We start from the raw sequence: 21,208 nt of genomic DNA, 5'->3' as shown, positions 1-21,208 counted from the left end.
GATGCAGGGGACACGGGTTCGCGCCCCGGTCCGGGAGGATCCCGCGTGCCGCGGAGCGGCTGGGCCCGTGAGCCGTGGCCGCTGAGCCTGCGCGTCCGGAGCCTGTGCTCCGCAACGGGAGAGGCCACAACAGTGAGAGCCCCGCGTACCAAAAAAAAAAAAAGAACTGTGTCCCAATTTTATGCTTAGTTGGTATTTACTGTTGCTGCAGGAGAATAAAGAGGGCACAGTCTCCGTACCTCAAATGAGGTCCTTCCGGTTGGAACGTGCCTGTCCTGGGGGAGGGAAGCCGTAGACCGGTCACACGCATAGCACCTGGCTGAGAGTTATGGCTAAGTCCTTGGCCTACCCTGCACCCCCTAAAAAGGTTGGGATTCAAGATTTCTGAGACCTCTGAAGAAAACATCATTGCACAAGCCAAGGGCTGCAGCGACTCTAGGCAGATACCGCTACATCGTCAGGCTTTGTCTTGGGGATCATAGAATCATTTTATCCCTCTCTGTTCTGAAACCGCCATCTCACTGCTTATTATGAAACACGAAAATTAGGCCCAGCTGAGAGGAGAGTCAGTCTCTGATGTTGGCGGGGTCCTAAAACACTGCCGTCCAGCTCAGGTCATCCTGAGCTCTGAGTGCCTGCTCTGTGCGAGGCAGGGAGCTCTGGGGAGCCCGAGGGCAGTGGGTGCCGCTCGCCGCCACTGCAGGGCCTGTGGCTGTGAACGGGTGCATGATGAGTGCACGGCGAGCAGAGCCATGTCTAGGAACTGAGACGAGGACACTGTGCTGCTCGGGGCTCCAGGAAGGCTTCCTGGGTCTGAGCTGGGATTTGAAGGTCTCCCGGGAGTTTGCCGAGAGCCAGGACTGCAGGCAGCCTGGGCAGAGCCGCTGCTCAGGAACCACGGCCAGCATGTCATGGGCCGGGGAAGCCGCAGGGAGAGAAGAGAGGCCTAGGGTCGCCGGCGCCAGACAGCACGGGCCGGGGGGCTGGTTCCTGCTGGAGAGGTGGCAGAGATGGCATAGAGCAGAGGTTCTCAAGAGGCGGTGACTGGACCCCCAGGGCACGTTTGAAAAGGACTGAGTTACGATAGGGATCTGCAGAAAGTGACTCAGGAAAACACAGTACCTGAGGGACAGTGACCTCTGCTGTCACGGACCCAAGCTGCCCCTTCCTTAGTCCAGAGCCTTCTGCGTTCATGGGACACGCACTTGTTAAGTAAACGCGAGTTTTTTCTAGGCTTCGTGATTTCTCGACTTTTAGTCCCGTATAATCCTATAGATTTCACACGCACTACTAATGTAACTATTCCACAAGAGAACATAGTAGGAGTTTTTTTTCCACTTGATGCTTGTTTGCCTTCCCCTCAGCTCATTATCTGTCCCGCTACATTGACCTGTGGTGACGTGCAACGTGTAAGTTGAAGGTGCACTAGTTGATCTGATGCGTTTTTCGTTCGTAAGATGACCGCAAGCGAGCGAACACACCCTTCAGCACCACACAGAATTACATTCACTTTTGGTGGTGGGAACTCACAGCCATTATCTCTCTGCCCTTCCCTCTCCCTCACACCTGTGCACGTTGTACCCAGGAAGGAAAACGGAGTGTGTACGGCGAGCCCACCGTCTTTTACATGCTGCACTGTGGGACGGCGCTCTACAACAACCTTCTGTGGCGGAACTGGTCCATAGACGCCCTTTCCAAGATGGTCATCGTGGGGAACAGTTTCAGGGGACTCGAGGAGAGGTAAGCCTGGGAACGCCGGGGGCCACCAGGCCCTGAGGCGAACCCACTCCTCAGACCTGCAAGCGGGAAACGTTTCACACTTGGAAAGGCGTTTCCATGGGAACCTGGACAGAGGCTGGGAGCTGGGAAGTAAGTTAAGGAGTCTTTCTGCCAATAATTCCTCCCTTCCCTTAGGACAGGCAGAAACGGCTTTTTAAAATGGGGAAAACAACACTTCTCTTCTTACAGCTACATAACATCCTCCTCCTGCTCCACGATGCCTCGGTGTCTGCTGTCATTTTTCCCTGATGAAATGGGCAGTGACGGGGGCGTTCACACCTTCTACTAAATATTTAACCTACTCTGCATCCCACGTTTTTAAAAGATTTTTTGATCTATTTCAGTCACCTTTGCCCTTCTGCGTCTTAAGTTGAATGAAACCACTCTCAAACCGCCTAATCAGATTTTTAAAAAATTTTTGTTCTAGGTTGTTGACAAGGATTCTGCAGAAACATTATCCATATGTTGCAAAGGTATCTGCCTGGGTGAAGGGGCTGGGGTGGGACATCATACATACATCTCCATCACCCTGGAGAATTCTGCCTTCACCTGTAGCGGCTAACCGAAGGCACAGCGAGGTTAGAGCACTGTCAGCTCTCGCGAGGGGTCTGTGTTCCAGAAAGCTAGGAGGTTTTAGTGCATCACTTCATTTTTTCTTCATTTATTTCCTCTATTCTTAGTATCTGGTCTGCTGTAGGCACTGCCCTTGGGGCTTCCACCTCATAGCACTTAAAATAAATACCTTTCTCATTTTTTAAAAAAAGAATAGTAAAACGGGAATCTAACCAACCCAGGAGGGTGGGCCTTACTGGGACTCTCAAGGTTTTGTTTTACTGTTCTACTTTTGAATTTTCCCGCTCAGATTCTGAAAGGACGGGAGGAGCTGGCGTTCCCTCAGACCTCACAGTACACGGATGTATTTAATGATACCTCTGTCCACTGGTTTCCTGTACAAAAGTTAACCCAACTCTCCACGGACACTTGGGCCTTTCGGGAAGAACCAGATTACCAGGACTGTGAGGGTCTCGAGATCATCAGGAACAAGACAGACGAGGCTTCAGCCACTGACTGACTTGCACCCGCTGTGATGTGTCTGTCTGCTGGGCAGAGGCGGTCGCCACGGAGGGACCGCAGTGAGGCCCCTCTCAGAGAGGGCAGGAAGTACGTCAACGGTGATTTAAAATACCGTTTGTTTATTCACAAATCCGTCCGTGGCAGGTGCCGCGGTCTACTTGGCCATGTCAATCAGGCTCTGCAGGGAGGTGGGCACCCAGGTCTTCTCCCCCTGCACGAACACCACGCCCCGATCGATGTAGATGACGATGCGGCCGAAGGTGTACAGCTGCTTCCCTTCGTGTCGCTTCCCGATGACGGGCATGAAGACGATGTTGTGCTCCTCGGCCTTGGTCTCAATGAGGTCTTTAAAGTTCATGGGCACGGAGCTGGCAGCCACGCCGATGCCTCTCTGGGCCATGTTCTCGGCCTCGCGTCGCTCCTGCATGGCCTCGTACTGGAAATCCTTCCGCCGCTCCGTGTGGGTGAGGTAGGCGATGTTCTCCCGTGCTCCGGGCTGCATGTAGGCACCTGGCAGATACAGAGGGTGGGGGGAGGAGGGACAGGTCCCAACATGACAAAAATGGAGATGCTGACTTGGCCTAGGGCTGGGTATGCCACAGGCACCCTCTCCTAAGGCCTTCTAGTGCCTCAGAGCACTGGTTTAAAATAAACCAGATGATCAAGCACCTTGGGGGAAGTGTGTGGCCAGCTGGCTGCAGTCGCAGAAAAATTTCTGGTTATACCTAATAACCAGAGATTATTAAATATTCCACACAATAAAGAAGCATCAGCAAGGGATTTATTCTTATGGGCTGGAAACCCTGACAGTCATTAGCCACTGTTCCATTCCCTTCGTGCTAGTTTTCACTCCACACTTCCCCCAGGGCAGCTTTTAGAACCCTGAAGACATATGGCCTATACTAGTTATATATTTAACTTACCCATACAGGCCCTCAGCCCTGGAAGAACTTTAAATATATCTGGGGAGCTGAAACACAGATATTTCAGCTTCACAGATGAAGGGGTACTACAAGACCATATTTGCCTCATTAAATGCAGTATATGTCTATGAATTCTCGGTTTTCATGTAATAGATGTCTATGAATTCTCGGTTTTCATGTAATAGGCTAAGTAGAAAGAATTAAAGCCTCGGGAAAGTACAATCCCAGCTGCCACGCTGTAGTTCTGTGACCTTGAACTGCGAAACACGGCCAGACTAGGCGCTCCACGGGCCTCTGCTTTGAGACGTGAGCACCCTCTTCACAGGACCGGCTGAGTGGCTCCCAGGCAGAGGGACTTGCCCAGAGCCGAGTAGTTCGGGAACAGATAGTAAACGAACAGTCCCTTGGTCCCTCTAGGTTCTTAATAAAAACCTGGAAGCGGGTCCTTACGTAAAGAAAATGGGCTAAAGAGGTTAAGCAGCCACTAAGTGTTAGACTGTCCCCCAGCTCCACGCCATGAGCCATTACACGTTACACTGGAGTGGCCACAGAACGCCGCCCGGGGAAGACATGCCGAAGAGCAACCACTCAGGAAGAACGCCCCTCTCAGCCCCAGGAGGTGGGGGTGTGGCTGCTAGCTAAATAAGTACGTTAAATAAGGACGTGATGGGTCTTGGGGGCAACAGTCTGTATGCCCTGGAGGTGACGGCGAGCCCACGGGTACCTGAAAACTCTGTGTCATTTCCATGCTCAGAAACGTGGAGCTCAGGCCCAGGACCTCCACAAAATGGAACCCTCACTCACCGACATTGGAGGACACCGCCCTGTTCATGATATCAAGTGCCTCGTTAAATTTGTCCTTGACAGATGGGTGCGCCAGCACTTGGTCTGAGAACATGGACTTCCAACCCAGGTACCACTTGGTGATCTCCTCGTAATTTGGGCTGTTACTGAGCCAGGAGCACAGCACCTGGCAAAAGGGAACAAGTAAGAAACCTGCATCCGCAGTGGCAACAAATGGGAGCAAAAGTTCCAAAGGGGCCACTTGTTTTGTTTGGGTCCTGCTCCTACAAGCTGATGATACCTGCAGGGGTTTTAGGGGGCCAGCTCGGTAGCTAAGTGCCCCGCGTGTAAACTGCACCTCGGCCTCCCACCTTACAGGGCTGTTGTGAGGGCGGGGCGGGGGGAGGTAATCAGACCAAGTGCTTAGAACAGCGTGGGCAATAAAGGGGTGCTCGCTGTTCCTGCCCGCCTCATTCTTACCTTGCCGTGCAGTTTATCTTCCCGGTGTGGCCACAGCACTGCCACCCAAGGCTCCAGCGACTCCCTCCCTGTCCCCAACACACCCCCAACAGAGCGAAACAAAGCATACCTGAAGCCACTTGGGGAAGAAGTGCTTTTCAAGAAGCCCCACCAGGCTGGAGACGGAGATCATCCCTTCCCAGTCGATGACCCAATAGAAAGCATCCATGTGCTGCTGGTGGGGGTTGATGGCCAACTCCCCGAGGCACATCCCTGGAAGAGACCCAGCCTCTAAGGCAAAGCCACACGGCAGCGGCGCCACCAGACTGCTTCGGCCTTCCAGCTGCTTTTAAAGGTCAAGGGTAAGCGCTTGTGGCAATTCTTAAAAACTGTTTTCTTCCCTAATCCAGAAACAGCTCTATTTTTAGAATCCAGTAGGAGGACAAAAACTTCAGAATACCTGTGGCTATACCGTCAGCAAAGGCCCAAACCGGACCAATCAGGAGGCAGGCAGGGTCTGACGTGGTTAGTGCAGAAAGGGGCCTGGTTAACATCGATATTCGGCCTCAGTGCACAAAATGCCACCTCATACTGAGAAATATCATGCGCTCAGGGCTCAAAGGCCATGTTTTTAAGCAGCACCATCATTACCGCCAGCCAGCCACAGAAACCAGGCACCGAAGCTGCTTGGCTTGGATGCATCTCCCCGTTTCCTTACCCAGTTTGGGCACTATGTTCTTGACCATGAATGCTTCCCAGGAGCCGGGGGTGAAGACATCTTTCCAGGGCTGGAGGATGAGCTTGGCCGAGGAGTCGCTGGGGTGCCACTTCTGCAGGGCGCTGGCCAGCTTGCTGCGGATGGGGGAGTAGAGCGGCTCCAGGCGTGCCTGCATGAGAGGCAGCCACGGGTGGATCCACGAGTGGATGGGGACGGTGTCTGTCAGCGGGTTCCAGTTTTCCACCTGCAGGAGGAGTGGGGGAAAGGCAGCAGTTCACGCAGCCTGCGGGGCAGTCACACTATGACCCCCACGCTCTCCTGGCGGAGGTCCCCGTCTTTGGCGCGTGTATGGGTGACACAGTCTCCGTTACATTTCCCCCAGACAGGGACACCGACCCACCAACAGACGCATGCAATCTGTATTAAATCTCAGAAATGGCACAATTCTGATTTTACTAAAGAAGCCAAGTAAATGGATTCCCTATCAAGGGGTGGTTTTGGGGAAAAGTGCTGAGCAAAGGGCTGGAGTTAAGGAGTTAACGTTACAACGAATTCTGTGAATTCTGGGCCTTGTAACAGCAGAAGAGAAATGCGAAACGAGTCCCCGTGCTTCCTGATGACAACCGTTTCCCACGCCCGGCCCCACCTCCTTCTGCAGCTTGGGGAAGACGAGCTGGTCCAGGATGTTATCCAAGATCCACACGGGAATGATGTGCACCCAGCTATCCAGAAAGTCCACCATCGGGTCACAGTTCCTCGGTTGCCAGTGAGTGACGATATTTCGAACAAATGGCATCCAGACTTCCCATATCAGCCTATGTGAGAAAGGCAGAGGGCGGCTGGCTAAAAGCACTGACTGGTTTCCACGTGTGCAAAGTACACCACCACCCACCTCCAGGGTAGGAATGAAAATGGCAACAGCGGGGCAATCCAGTCACAGAAAACCATCGGACCGGCCCGTGTGTTGGCCAGACGTGCGCCTGCCTCGACCCTGCTCTCCTGGCCGCCCACTTGGCCTCGGGGCCTGTCTCCTCAGTAGCACCTGCCTCCCTGGCAGGGCTGCTGCCAGGTCCCCCCGCCCCAAGCGTCGTGTGCTTCCCCAGCTGGAGCTCTATCTGCACAGCCGACGGCCCTCATGCTTTGGGTCACAGCTTCAATATCACCTCCCCCAAGAGACCTGTGCCCCCCCCACAGGTGCACATACACAGGTGGGCACCCTTGTCGTTCTCTACTGCTGGACCCAGGTGGCAGCCTGGGTTTATCTGTCCACTTGCTTGGTTACCACCTGCCTTTCCCCTCACTGGAGACAGGCCGTCTCTCCACTCCCGGGGTAAGGCAGCACGGAGCACAGGCAGGTCCTCAACGGCCACTTGACAGGTGTGGGGTGAACTACTGAATGAATTTAAATCCCCCGAGCAGCTCCGGAACGTGGCCGAGGGCTCATACAGGCAGTACCCCCGCCCCCCCGCCGGAGCACCTGTGGAAGGCATCTGCGGAGAGGTCCTGCCCCCCGTGGGACAACAGCTGGTCGTTCTCCAAGAGGCTTTTCCACTTGGAGATGATCTCGGTGCCGTGCGTACAGTCCTGAGGAGAAACACTGCAGCTGAGAGGCAGCCGGCTGACGGCCCCCTTGCCCGTCTCGCACCCGGGCCCGCCCCGGAGGAGAGGCAGCACAGTGGACTCCCTGCCCACTCACCTTGAGGGGGTCCCACTCCTTGAAGTAGTCCTTCATGAGCGGGTAGACGATGGCCACGGCCAGGTCCACGCGGTCGGACATCCTGTACTCCTCGTAGTACTTGTCCTGCAGGGTCTCGAAGATGCGGGCGCACTCGTCCAGGGTGAGGGGGTCACCGCAGCCGGGCTGCAGGCGCCGCTCGCACTCCTCCGCGAGCTCCAGGACTTTGCTCAGGTTGGAGATGACCCGCTGCTCCTGCTCCAGGACCTCCGACATCTTCTCCAGCTCGTGGGACAGGCTGACCACCGTGTCCCGCTCGTGCTGCAGCCGCCGGTCGTTCTGGATGATCTCCTGCTCTGTGAGGTCGATGAGCAGCTGCAGGTTGTGCTCCAGCTCCGGCAGCGCGAAGCCGGGGGCCTTGGCCTCCTTGCCGGGCTGGAGCGGCTGCTGGGACTGCAGCGGGAGCCCGTCGTCGGGGACGCTGTGCTTGTGGCTGATCTGGCTGTAGCTGTAGTAGACCTTCTGCTCCCGGCCCGTCATGTCTATGACCTTGGAGAAAGCGGCAGAGGGCACGCGGGTTAACGCTCACCACTGCTGCCCCGTCGGACACACACCTGAGCCCGGGGAAGGCACGACACTAGTGGGAGCGTGTCAAAACCACACCGGTCAGCAGAGCTGGAGAAGGGCGGTGTTTCTCACAGTGGGGCCTGGGCTGCGCTAGATTGGAAGAGACTCCAGGGACAAAACAACCAGGTACAAACAACCATCCGGTTCTTGACTCGGTCCCTCCGGACCAACCGGATGGAGAAGACTTTTTAGCAAAACTGATGAAATATGAATGTGGACTATTTAGTTGAGATGAAAGTCTATTTTCATGGAAAAGTAGAGGCTGTACTGATCAAAGCAGGCAATGAGACAACATACACAATCAAAATATTGTATTTTGGTACCAAAAAAAGCATATTTAGACAAAAACACCTGGAAGGATGTACATCACAGGTGTGAAAACCGGTCATTTATGGGAAAGGAAAGTAATTCTAATATTTTTGCCTCTATTTCCTAATTGTCTAAAATGTACTGCATACTGCTCGGTAATAATCGTTGTTTTTTGAATTTAAAAACAACATGAAACATAACAAAAGCCACAAAGGCAACCGAGGAAATGAGCTTAACTTCAACGTCTGAAGGAGACTGAGGAAACGAGAACGTGGCTGTGCTGAAACAGAAGCATCGCCATCACCTGAGGTGAGAGTGTAATCTCTGAACCACCTGTATTAGAGATACCTGGGGGAAAATAACTGAGCATGAGCCCCCAGGCCCCGTCTAGATCTACAGCCTCAAAATCTCCAGCTGTGACCTGGACATCTGCGCTTCTCACCAGGTCCCCAAGTAACCTGATACACAACACCCTGCCCTTTGAGAACCCCACTCGACTTTCTGTAATACACAAACACTGTATCTCCCACGCTATGTCCCATACAACAGACATCTGTCACCAATGTTCTCTGCCCACCAGGGACAGTAATGGAAAAGCCTCAGAGACTATCTGTACAGAACAGTGGTAATCATCTTAAACGCAATGCTGGGATGCCCTGAGGGCCCACTCCTGCTCGAGAAGTGACAACCTTCCCATGATTTAAGAGCCTTAAAGACTTTAACCTGGTGCCTGCGCTTCTAGGAATCTATCCTTAACAGCTGTAAAACAAAGACAAGCCTTTGCACATAAACTAACCTGCCCCAAACCAAACCAGAAATGTTAAAGGTCTAGCAACAGAATAACAGGAACATCCATAGCAACAGAATGACAGGAGCATCATTAAATTCACTGACAGCAAGCTCCAGAAAGCTGGGGACATTGTTCGATTTAGCACTCTCATGCCACCAAGAGCGCCTGGCACAGGGCTGGGACAGTGATGAGCCGGAGCGTGAGTGTGGGGAGTGGGCACAGGCTGCTGCTTGCCACAGAAGCAGCACACACACAGCTGGGATGGAAGGCCCGCGGGAACCTTACGAGCAAATGTTCGGTGACTGCTCCGTGTGTGGGGTGACTGTATCTGTGTCTTCCAAGCCCCCATCCTGGACCAGGCATCCACGGGCCCCGTACCTTGACCTGAGAAAGCTCCTTCTGGGGAGCAGTGAGCTTCTTGCTAATCCTGCCCTTGGCTTTCAACTCTTCCACTGTCTTGTAAGAGTATTTGGGCTTCTTCTTGCTTCCACTGGGGTCTTTCCTCCACTGGCTGAGCTCCTTCTGAAATTCCTGCATCAGAGGGATACAGTCCATCACAAGACGGAAGGGCCACTTTTCGCCACAGGTGGGGTCACTGAGACTTTCACAAGATTCTGTGCCAAGGACCGTGCTGTGTAACACGAAACCCAGCCAAGGACACTGCTTGACACCCGCTCCCCACCCTTACCAATGCTGAGACCCCTTCCCCACACACCCAACCTTATGTTCTCCCCAGGACTTCTTGGCACTACTGCTCTTTTCAGCCACACTGTGGTTACTTGTTTACCACATCCCTGTCCACCAGGCTCCACACCCATTCAGCGTGGGACACCAGCCTCCAGCACGGTGAATGGCGCACGGCAGCTGAGCGAGGTGAACAAACACCAGTTGAAAGGGGCACAGACAGCACCCGGCCCGTCTCCCGACTCACCTCCTCGGCTTCTTCTTCGGAGTCAGCCATGGGGAAGTCTTGCAGGGGCTGAGTGGTGCGCTCCGAGCCATACGCCCCCACGGCGCCCTTCCCCTTTCTCTGCTTGGCTTCGATTGGGTTGATGATACCTGACAAAGTTCAGCAAAAGACAGACTTCAGGTCACGGCAGTTGCCATGTGTGTGAGCCACTCGGGGACCACGCTCCTGGGTCCTTACTCAAGACGACGCGCCACCCAGGAAGGAGAGTGCACTTCTGCCCTCACAACACTGTTCCGCTCCCGGGTGACAGGAAGTGTCTGTGCACTTACGCTGCCAGAGCAGTGTTGCTGATATCACCGTATGTATGTCCTAAATACAGATTTCCATTTCCACTTGGATTCATTTTTTTAGTGGATGGGGATATTCGTTTATAACTGGAAACTCTGGCATACTAGAGTCGACATTTTGTTAATTTGGAAGCCTATTAATACAGAAAGGGCAGTAATTCAGATAATATATTAATTGTGATTAAAGTGAGGTGAAGCTGCCATTTAATATGAAACTCCATCTATCTTCCTTAGTACTTCATGTCTCCCATGCTTAACTTGTTCTATAACATGTTTAAGCCTTGGAAATAAATGTGTTTTTCCTGTAAAAAGTTCACCAACAGGACCACAACATTTCAGTGAAGAACCACCCTCACCCCAGACTTCCCACCACACCCCTTCCAGCTAGTACTGTGGAAATGCCACATGAGAACGTCCCTCCCTCTCATTCCAGGTCACCTTTTCCATCTTCACTCAAGTCCATGGATTTTTCATACAGCTAATAGTTACCTGTCCTGCCCCTTTGTGAGCAGGGACCACAAACTCATATGCCTTCAGGGCCCAGAAACATTAACAGGAACAAAGAAAGTGGGCTGGGGTGTGGAGAAGGTTTCCAGAATAAGGCCGTGGCTGCTACCTGGGGCAGGAAGATTCAGCTAAACCAATCACTGCCAAGCAAATCTAGAATTCAGATTTTTAAATACTGGCAACCAGTTTGATTTTTTTGGAAACACTGGGCGGGCCAGAAAGAGGCCTGTTTTCGGCCTGTCAGCCTGCAGCCTATTTGAACCCTAACCTCTCCCTCCTGCTGAAATAAGTGTATTTTATGTAACTTGAGTTCTGATAAAGTGCAGTGGCTTGGAGCACAACTGTCATGTGCTGCCAGAAAAGCGAAAAAGCAGAGAAAAGGCAAACCACGCCCCAACTGCTCTTCCGGCCTCTGCCTGGCCACCCTCGTGTGAGACTGTGGAGTGGGGGTACCGCACCTTGTGCATTCTTCCCTAGGCCTCTTCCAGGGACATAGCCCATCTTCTGAAGAAGCTTCTGTCCAATTCCTTTTGTGTGTCTTTCCCAGCTGCCAAAATCCATGAAAGACTTGGTTCCTCCTGCAAAACCTTTCTGGCTGGGTTTAAAATTGCCACCCTGAAAAGAAGAAGAAAAAAGAAGGAAAACTCTAAGAAAGAAAGCTTGGCTGATGGGAACATGGCCTGGCAGTCACAGAGCATTATGAAAAGTATCCTACTGTACAAACCAAACATATCTGTGATGTGTCTCAGGAAAGAGACCAGACTGCACTGCACATATCACCCCTCAGGGAAACCTACCTCACAGGGAGAGACCCACACGACCGGCCTCCAGCTGAACCCTCCCCCCAGCAGATGCTTGGGCCAAAGTGATCTTCCAGGGATATTACTAAGGTCACAATCCTTCAATAAAAATGCTACCGTTTTTAACTTCTTTGGTCCGAAATCCTTAGGAAATTCATCCTGCTTAACAGGTTTCTCCTCATCGTCGGAGCCTTCCAGCTCCGGCTCTTCTGCCGCCCCTTTCTTGAGCCCCGCGCTGATGAAGTTGACTGGCGCCGAGTAGTCGCGGGCCCTGCGGGCAAACACAAGGCCCCACGGGGTCCATAAGAACTCTGCAGGCATCCCTTGTAGCAGCTTTGCTGGCCGGAGAACTTCCTCAGGGTGGACCTCGTAGGATCCATTTTAAAGACCAACCCATTGACTCGTATCAAAAGGGCCCCAGTAATCAATCACGTTTGACATTTTTGCCTGATGTGTTCAAGTCAACTCCATGGCTTAAGAGTTACCAATAACAGGGCTTTCCTGGTGGCGCAGTGGTTGAGAATGTGCCTGCTAATGCAGGGGACACGGGTTCGAGCATCGTCGGAGCCTTCCAGCTCCGGCTCTTCTGCCGCCCCTTTCTTGAGCCCCGCGCTGATGAAGTTGACTGGCGCCGAGTAGTCGCGGGCCCTGCGGGCAAACACAAGGCCCCACGGGGTCCATAAGAACTCTGCAGGCATCCCTTGTAGCAGCTTTGCTGGCCGGAGAACTTCCTCAGGGTGGACCTCGTAGGATCCATTTTAAAGACCAACCCATTGACTCGTATCAAAAGGGCCCCAGTAATCAATCACGTTTGACATTTTTGCCTGATGTGTTCAAGTCAACTCCATGGCTTAAGAGTTACCAATAACAGGGCTTTCCTGGTGGCGCAGTGGTTGAGAATCTGCCTGCTAATGCAGGGGACACGGGTTCGAGCCCTGGTCTGGGAGGATCCCACATGCCGCGGAGCAACTAGGCCCGTGAGCCACAACTACTGAGCCTGCGCGTCTGGAGCCTGTGCTCCGCAACAAGAGAGTCCGCGATAGTAAGAGGCCCGTGCACCGCGATGAAGAGTGGCCCCTGCTTGCCACAACTAGAGAAAGCCCTTGCACGGAAACAAAGACCCAACACAGCCATAAATAAATAAATAATAAACTCCTACCCCCGACATCTAAAAAAAAAAAAAAAGTTACCAATAACATAGTTGACTAAAAATTGTAAATATGATGTGACTGTCCACCTTCCTTTTACGTTTATAAAAAATTAACTTACTTTAAAAAGCGTTTGTGACATTGAGTCAAGATGGCAGAGTAGGAGGATGTGGAGCTCAGCTCTCCCCACAATACATCAAGAACACATGTACAAATGGAACAGTTCTCAGAGAACACCTGCTGAACACCAGCGGAGGACCTCGGACACCAGAAAGGACAAGAAAGAGCTCCGCGTAACCAGGTAGGACAAAAGAAAGACAAAAAAAAAAAAAAAAAGCAGCAGGACAGGACCTGTGCCCCTGGGAGGGGAGGTCCTGTCACCGGCAGAGAGATCGGCCAGGACAGAAAAGGAGCTTCGGAGGCTCAGAGGAGAACGCAGCAACCGGGCCGTGGCAGGCAGGACAGGGTGAGAACTAGGAGGATGGTCTGTGCCACAGCCCTACACACCCCAGCCTGAGGCCTGTGTCCGCTGGGACGGGCAGGGGCTGCCTGCCCGAAAGTGGGGTTTAAAGAACAGACCCGGGGAGAGGACTGCTGCTAGCTGTGCAGAGACAGGCTGTAGGGGTGGGAGTGCAGAGCTCTGCAACCAGGAATGCTGGTGGAAGCAGCCCAGGCCGCCACAGAAGTGAAGTGCCATTTTTACGAGGCACGTGAAGCGCAGGGCCACCACCACAGCCTCTTCCCTGACGCGCGGCCCCTGCCTCCCCAGGCTCTGGGAGGGGCTCCCGTCTAGGCAGCCCGCTCGCCCAAGCCGGCTCGTGCGCTCCAGCAGCGTCGGGAGCAGACGCCCGTGGGTGGCCCGCACGCAGAGGTGGGGCTGAAGCCACAGCTGAGCCCCAGGGGCCCTGAAACTACAGAAGCAGAGCTGAAGTCTCTCCTTGCAGCTGCGCGAACTGGATTCACACCTCCGCTGACGGCTTTATAAATTCAGCTCCTGCTGAACGTCCGAGTGGACGAGCGCCCCCTCAGCTGAAACAGGCCTGGCTTCAGCAGCCGAGGGCTCCCTAGGCACATACACGCGGGGCTGGGCCAGGCCGGAGTCCGAGCTGCCCCCACAGCAGGTCCAGGTGCAGCACTGCTGCGGTCCTGGGACCCGAGTTCATTGCATGTGCACTGGTGGCCTGGTGAAAACAATGCCTGAGAGTCACCGGGGCCAGCTGCCGGCACACTGCAGTTAGGGTGGGACCAGTGCCAACAACAGCGTACTTTGTGAGCCCACGCAGCGGGGGAAGAGTGACACAACCGAGCACATTCACAGGTGAAAGCTCCAATGGAGGAATACTCAGTGGCTTCTCTCCCAGTGGGAGTGCTCCAATCCTGCCTACCTTGCACCACAGATCAGAAACACAGCTCAGAAACAGATCTGGGGGCTTCTATTCCAACAGCTAGGGAGCAGACCCTGCCCCTGACACGGCAGTGACAGCCACAGAGCAAAGAGGAGGCCTCACTCGATAGCCAGTGTAGGCTCTGGTCACCACAGCATCAGTCACACCACCTATCAAAGGGATAACGGCCAGCATACACTGAGGAAAGAGGTGGCAGACATCCATTCTAAAGGCAGCACTTGCACTAAAAAAATATTAAACCCACGCAGGCTACACAGGGACATTCCCACTTAAAAATAGCCTTCCAGGGACTTCCCTGGCGGTCCAGTGATAAAGAATCCACCTCACAATCGAGGGATGTGGGTTTGATCCCTGGTTGGGGGTCTAAGATCCCACATGCCGTGGGGCAACTAAGCCCGCGCGCTGCAACTACTGAGCTCACACACCTCAACCAGAGCCCGCATGCTGCAAACAACAGAGCCCAGCCGTCTGGAAACTGTGCACCACAACGAGAGAGAGAAAAGCCCACGCACCACAACAAAGAGCCCGTGCACCACAACGAAAGATCCCGTGCGCCACAACGAAGATCCCACGTGTGCCGCAACTAAGACCCCATGCAGCCAAAAATAAATAAATTAAATAAATAAATAAATAAATAAATAAATCTTGAAAAAACATTGCCTTCCAAAACAGTCTGAGGGTCTGGCATCAGGAGGAGGAACCCCCAGGGCATTTAGCTTTGAAGGCTAGTGGGGCTTGAGTGCAGGAGTTCCACAGGGCTGGGGAAACAGAGACTCTACTTTTGAAGGGCACACACAAGGTCTCACGTGCACTGGGACCCAGCACAAAGCAGTACCTCCATAGGAACCTGGGCTAGACCTACTTACAGGTCTTGGAGGGTCTCCTGGGGAGGCAGGGGTCAGCTATGGCTCACTGGAGGGGCAAGGACACTGGTGGCAGAGGCCCCAGGGAACACTGGTAGGTGTGAGCTCTCCTGGAGGTCCCCATTTTGGCACCAAGACCTGCCCCCACCCAACAACATGCAGGCTCCAGTGCTGAACGCCTCAGTCCAAACAACCAGCCAGATAGGAACACAGCCTCACCCATCAGCAGAGAGGCTGCCTAAAGTCATACTGAGCTTAAAGCCACCTCTTGACACAGCCCTCCCCACCAGAGGGAAAACACCCAGCTCCACCCACCACAGGGCAGGCATCACTCCCTCCCACCAGGAAGCCTGCATAAGTCCCTGGACCAACGTCACCCACCAGGGGGCAGACACCAGAATAAAGAGGAACTACAATCCTGCAGCCTGTGGAAAGGAGACCACAAACACAGAAGGACAAAATGAGATGACAGAGAAATATGTTTCAGATGAAGGAACAAGATAAAACCCACAAGAACAACTAAATGAAGAAGAGAGAGGCAATCTACCTGAAAGAGACTTCAGAGTAATGATAGTAAAGATGATTCAAAATCTCAGGAGAAGAACAGAGGCACAGACCGAGAAGACACAGAAATGTTTAACAAAGAGCTAGAAGATTTAAAGAACAAACAGATGAAGAATACAACTAAAATGAAAACTACACTAGAAGGGAGACTTCCCTGATGGTCCAGTGGTTAAGAATCCGCCTTCCAATGCAGGGTACACGGGTTCGATCCCTGGTCAGGGAACTAAGATCCCTCATGCTGCGGGGCAACTAAGCCTGCGCGCTCCAACTACTGAGCCTGTGTGCCTCAATGAGAGAGCCCACGTGCCGCAAACTACAGAGCCCACGCACTCTGGAGCCCGTGCACCACAACTAGAGAGAGAAAACCCACACACTACAACTAGAGAGAAGCCCACACAGAGAGAAGCCCACACGTCACAACGAATAGCCTGCGTGCAACTAAGGCCCAATGCAGCAAAAATAAATAAATAAATATAAAAAAGATATACTAGAAGGGATCGACAGCAGAATAACTGAGGCAGAAGAACAAATAAGTGAGCTGGAAGACAAGAGTGGTGGAAATCACTGCCACAGAACAGAATAAAGAAAAAGAATGAAAGGAAATGAGGACAGTCTCAGAGACCTCTGGGATAACATTAAACACACCAACATTTGCATTATAGGGGTCCCAGAAGGAGGGGGATGAACAATACAATAACTGAAATGAAAAATACACTAGAAGGAATCAATAGCAGAATAACTGAGGCAGAACAACAGATAAGTGACCTGGAAGACAGAATGGTGGAATTCACTGCCATGGAACAGAATAAAGAAAAAAGAACAAAAAGAAATGAAGACAGCCTAAGAGACCTCTGGGACAACATTAAACACACCAACATTTGCATTATAGGGGTCCCAGAAGGAGACGAGAGAGAGAAAGGGCCTGAGAAAATATCTGAAGAGATTATAGCCAAAAACTTCCCTAACATGAGAAAGGAAACACTCAGTCAACTGCAGGAAGTGGAGAGTCCCATACAGAATAAACCCAAGGAGGAAACCACTGAGACACATATCAATCAAACTGACAAATACAAAGAAAAAATATTAAAAGCAACAAGGGAAAAGCAACAAATAACAAGGGAATCCCCATAAGGTTATGAGCTGATTTTTCAGCAGAAACTCTGCAGGCCAGAAGGGAGTGGCACGATATATTTAAAGTGACAAAAGGGAAAAAAACCTACAACCAAGAATACTCTACCCAGGACTTCCCTGGTAGTGCAGTGGTTAAGACTCTGCGCTCCCAATGCAGGGGGCCTGGGTTTGATCCCTGGTCAGGGAACTAGATCCCACATGCAGGCAGAACTAAGACTTCGCATGCCATAACTAAGGAGCCAGCAAGCCTCAACTAGGGAGCCCTCAAGCTGCAACTAAGGAGCCTGCCTGCCACAACTAAGACCCAGCACCACCAAATAAACAAATTAATTAATTAATTTTTTTTAAAAAAATAAGAATACTCGACCCAGCAAGGCTCCCATTCAGATTTGATGGAGAAATCAAAAGCTTTACAAGTAAGCAAAAGCTAAGAGAATTCAGCACCACCAAACCAGCTTTACAGCAAATGCTAAAGGAACTTCTTGAGGCAGAAAAGGCCACAAACAGAAACAAGAAAATTATGAATGGGAAAGCTCACCGGTAAAGGAAAACATACAGTAAAGAAATCAAATATGATATCAAAACCAGCAACTATGAGAAGAGGATAGTACAAATGCAGGAAATGGGAAATGCATCTAAATTAAGAGACCAGCAACTTAAAATAACCTGTGTGTGTGTGTGTGTGTAGGTTGCCATATCAAAACCTCATGGGAACTGCAAACCAAAAAACTACAATAGTACACACACAAAAAAGGAAAAGCAATCCAAACACAACACTAAAAATAGTCATCAAAGCACAAGAGAAGAAAACAAAAGGAAAGAAAAAAGACCTACAAAAACAAACCTGAAACAATTAAGAAAATGGCAGTAAGAACATACATATCAATAATTACCTTAACTGTAAATGGATTAAATACTCCAACCAAAAGACAAAAAAAAAAAAAAAAAAGAAAGAAAAGAAAAAAACTGTAAAAAACACACATAGAGGGCTAAACAATATGCTACTCAACAACCAAGGGATCACTAAAGAAATCAGAGAGGAAATCACACAATACCTAGAGATACAAGAGACCCACTTCAGATCTAGGGACACATAGAGACTGAAAGTGAGGGAACGGAAAAAGGTATTCCATGCAAATGGAAATCAAAAGAAAGCTGGGGTAGCAATAGTCATATAAGACAAAAGAGACTTTAAACACTGTTACACGAGACAAGGAAGGACACTACATAACCACAAATGACAACAAAAACACGACAATCCAAAACCTATGGGACACAGCAAAAGCAGTCCTAAGAGGAAAGTTTATAGCAATACAATCTTACCTCAGGAAAAACAAAAATCTCAAATAAACAACCTAACCTTACACCTAAAGCAACTAGAGAAAGAAGAACAAACAAAACCCAAAGTTAGCAGAAGGAAAGAAATCATAAAGATCAGAGGAGAACTAAATTAAATAGAGACAAAGAAAACAACAGAAAAGATCCATGAAACTAAAAGCTGGCTGTTTGAAAAGATAAATAAAACTGAAAAACCTTTAGCCAGAATATATTCCATCCAAAAGCAGCAGAATACACATTCTTCTCAAGTACACATGGAATATTCTCCAGGATTGATCGATCACATGCTGGGCCACAAAGCAAGCCTCAGTAAATTTAAGAAAACTGAAATCATATCAGGCAACTTTTCTGACCACAACACTATGAGATTAGAAATCAACTACAAGAAAAAAACTGCAGGGCTTCCCCACAGAAATACAAAGGATCATAAGAGAATTCTATGAGCAGCTATACACCAATAAAATGGACAACCTAGAGGAAATGGACAAATTCTTAGAAAGGTACAATCTCCCAACACTGAACCAGGAAGAAACAGAAAATATGAACCAATTGCAGGTACTGAAATTGAAACTGAATAAAAAAACTGCCAACAAACGAAAGCCATCCAGGACCAGATGGCTTCACAGGCAAACTCTTACCAAACATTCACAGAAGAGTTAACATCTATCCATCTGAAACTATTCCACAAACTTGCAGAGGAAGTTAACATTCCCAAACTCACTCTATGAGGCCACCATCACTCTGATATCAAAACCAGACAAAGATATCACACAAAAAAAAGAAAGAAAAGAAAAAGAAAGAAAATTACAGGCTAGTTTCACTGATGAACATAGATGCAAAATCCTCAACAAAATACTAGGAAACCAAATTGAACAATACATTAAAAGGATCATACACTATGATCAAGGGGGACTCATCCCAGGGATGCAAGGATTCTTTAATATCTGCAAATCAATCAGTGTGAAACACATCAACAAACTGAAGAATAAAAACCATATTATAATCTCAATACATGCAGAAAAAGCTTTTGACAAAATTCAACACCCATTTATGATAAAAAAAAAAAAAAAAAGAACTCTCCAGAAAGTGGGCATAGAGGGAACATACCTCAACATAATAAAGGCCATATATGACAAACCTACAGCTAACATCATATTCAACGGTGAAAAGCTGAAAGCATTTCCTCTAAGATCAGGAACAAGACAAGGATGTCCACTCTTGCCACTTTTATTCAACAGAGGAGAAAAAGAAATAAAAGGAATACAAATTGGAAAAGAAGAAGTAAAACTGTCACTGTTTGCAGATGACATGATACCATAACATAGAAAATCCTAAAGATGCTACCAGAAAACTACTAGAGCTCATCAATGAATCTGGTAAAGTTACAGGATACAAAAATTAATACACAGAAATCTGTTGCATTCCTATATACTAACAAAATATCAGAAAGAGAAATTAAAGAAACAACCCCACATTTACCATCATCAAAAAGAGTAAAATACCTAGGAATAAACCTACCAAAAGACCTGTACTCCGAAAACTTTAAGATGCTGGTGAAAGAAACTGAAGATGACACAAACAGAGGGAAAGATATACCATGATCCTGCATTGGAAGAATCAGTATTGTCAAAAAGAATATTCTACCCAAGGCAAGCTATAGATTGAATGCAATCCCTATCAAATTACCAACGACATTTTTCACAGAACTAGAACAAAAAATTTTTAAATTTGTACGGAGACACAAAAGACCCCAAATAGCCAAAGCCATCTTGAGAAAGAAAAATGGAGCTGGAGGAATCAGGCGCCCTGACTTCAGACTATACTACAAAGCTACAGCCATCAAGAGTATGGTACTGGCACAAAACCTGAAATACATATCAATGGAACAGGATAGAAAGTCCAGAAATAAACCCACACACCTGTGGTCAATTAATCTACAACAAAGGAGGCAAGACTCTACAATGGAAAAAAGACAGTCTCTTCAATAAATGGTGCTTGGAAAACTGGACAGCTACATGTAAAAGAGTGAAATTAGAACATTCTTTAACATCATACACAAAAATAAACACAAAATGGATTAAAGACCTAAATGTAAGACCTGATACTATAAAACTCTTAGAGGAAAACATAGGCAGAACGCTCTCTGACATAAATTGCAGCAATATCTTTTTCGATCTGTCTCCTTGAGTAATGGAAATAAAAATAAAATAAACAAATGGGACCCAATTAAACTCAAAACCTTTTGCACAGCAAAGGAAACCATAAACAAAACAAAAAGACAACCCACAGAATGGGAGAAAATATTTGCAAACGATGTGACCGACAAGAGATTAATCTCCAAAATCTACAAACAGCTCACGCAGCTCATTATCAAAAAAAAAAAAAAAAAAAAAAAAAAGAAACCAATCAAAAAATGGGCAGAAAACCTAAACAGACACTTCTTCAAGGAAGACATATACATGGCCAAGAGGCAAATGAAAAGGTGCCCACATCACTAATTATTAGAGAAATGCAAATCAAAACTACAATGAGATATCACCTCACACCAATCAGAATGGCCATTATCAAAAAATCTATAAACAGTAAATACTGGAGAGGGTGTGGAGAAAAGGGAATCCTCCTATACTGTTAGTGGGAATGTAAATTGGTACAGCCACTTTGGAGAAGAGTATGGAGGGTCCTTAAAAAACTAAAAATAAAGCCATCATATGATCTTGCAATCCCACTCCTGGGCATATATCTGGGGAAAACCATAACTCAAAAAGATACATGTACCCCAATGTTCACCGCAGCACTATTTACAACAGCCAAGACATGGAAGCAACCTAAATGTCCACTGACAGATGAATGCATAAAGATGTGGTACAAACAATGTTCATTGCAGCTCTATTTACAATAGCCAGGACATGGTAGCAACCTAAGTGTCCATCAACAGATGAATGGATAAAGAAGATGTGGCACATATATACAATGGAATATTACTCAGCCATAAAAAGAAACGAAACAGTTATTTGTAATGAGGTGGATAGACCTGGAGTTTGTCATACAGAGTGAAGT

At 49.3% G+C, this 21,208-nt stretch overlaps 2 protein-coding genes across 3 annotated transcripts in view; one reads left to right on the top strand and one right to left on the bottom strand.

Annotated features, from left to right (window-relative positions):
- The window catches only part of SRRD (SRR1 domain containing), a 30,527-nt gene extending 27,663 nt beyond the window's left edge, over window positions 1-2,864 (top strand). Inside the window, exons 5-7 of the mRNA XM_024120943.3 lie at window positions 1,586-1,740; window positions 2,207-2,252; window positions 2,642-2,864. Coding sequence (XP_023976711.2) covers window positions 1,586-1,740; window positions 2,207-2,252; window positions 2,642-2,851 — 411 coding nt within the window. The 3' untranslated portion in view covers window positions 2,852-2,864. The remainder of the gene's footprint in view (window positions 1-1,585; window positions 1,741-2,206; window positions 2,253-2,641) is intronic.
- Window positions 2,865-2,953: 89 nt separating this feature from the next.
- Window positions 2,954-21,208, bottom strand: part of TFIP11 (tuftelin interacting protein 11) — a 23,631-nt gene continuing 5,376 nt past the window's right edge. The window contains exons 3-13 of one of the 2 annotated variants that reach the window (XM_007101921.4): window positions 11,819-11,972; window positions 11,360-11,516; window positions 10,069-10,196; window positions 9,516-9,668; window positions 7,433-7,960; window positions 7,214-7,320; window positions 6,383-6,551; window positions 5,737-5,980; window positions 5,149-5,291; window positions 4,581-4,746; window positions 2,954-3,363 (exon numbers count right to left, since the gene is read on the bottom strand). In XM_007101921.4, the coding sequence (XP_007101983.1) occupies window positions 3,008-3,363; window positions 4,581-4,746; window positions 5,149-5,291; window positions 5,737-5,980; window positions 6,383-6,551; window positions 7,214-7,320; window positions 7,433-7,960; window positions 9,516-9,668; window positions 10,069-10,196; window positions 11,360-11,516; window positions 11,819-11,972 (2,305 nt within the window). In that variant the 3' untranslated portion in view covers window positions 2,954-3,007. Of the gene's footprint in view, window positions 3,364-4,580; window positions 4,747-5,148; window positions 5,292-5,736; window positions 5,981-6,382; window positions 6,552-7,213; window positions 7,321-7,432; window positions 7,961-9,515; window positions 9,669-10,068; window positions 10,197-11,359; window positions 11,517-11,818; window positions 12,193-21,208 lie in introns of those variants that run through there. The other variant, XM_024120555.3, reaches the window with a different exon arrangement.

Source organism: Physeter macrocephalus, chromosome 19 (assembly GCF_002837175.3).
Source record: "Physeter macrocephalus isolate SW-GA chromosome 19, ASM283717v5, whole genome shotgun sequence".
In the NCBI taxonomy this organism is placed as follows: Eukaryota; Metazoa; Chordata; class Mammalia; order Artiodactyla; family Physeteridae; genus Physeter; species Physeter macrocephalus.
The sequence above is the reverse complement of the archived record's forward strand: the minus strand, read 5'-3'. Positions and strand labels throughout refer to the sequence as shown.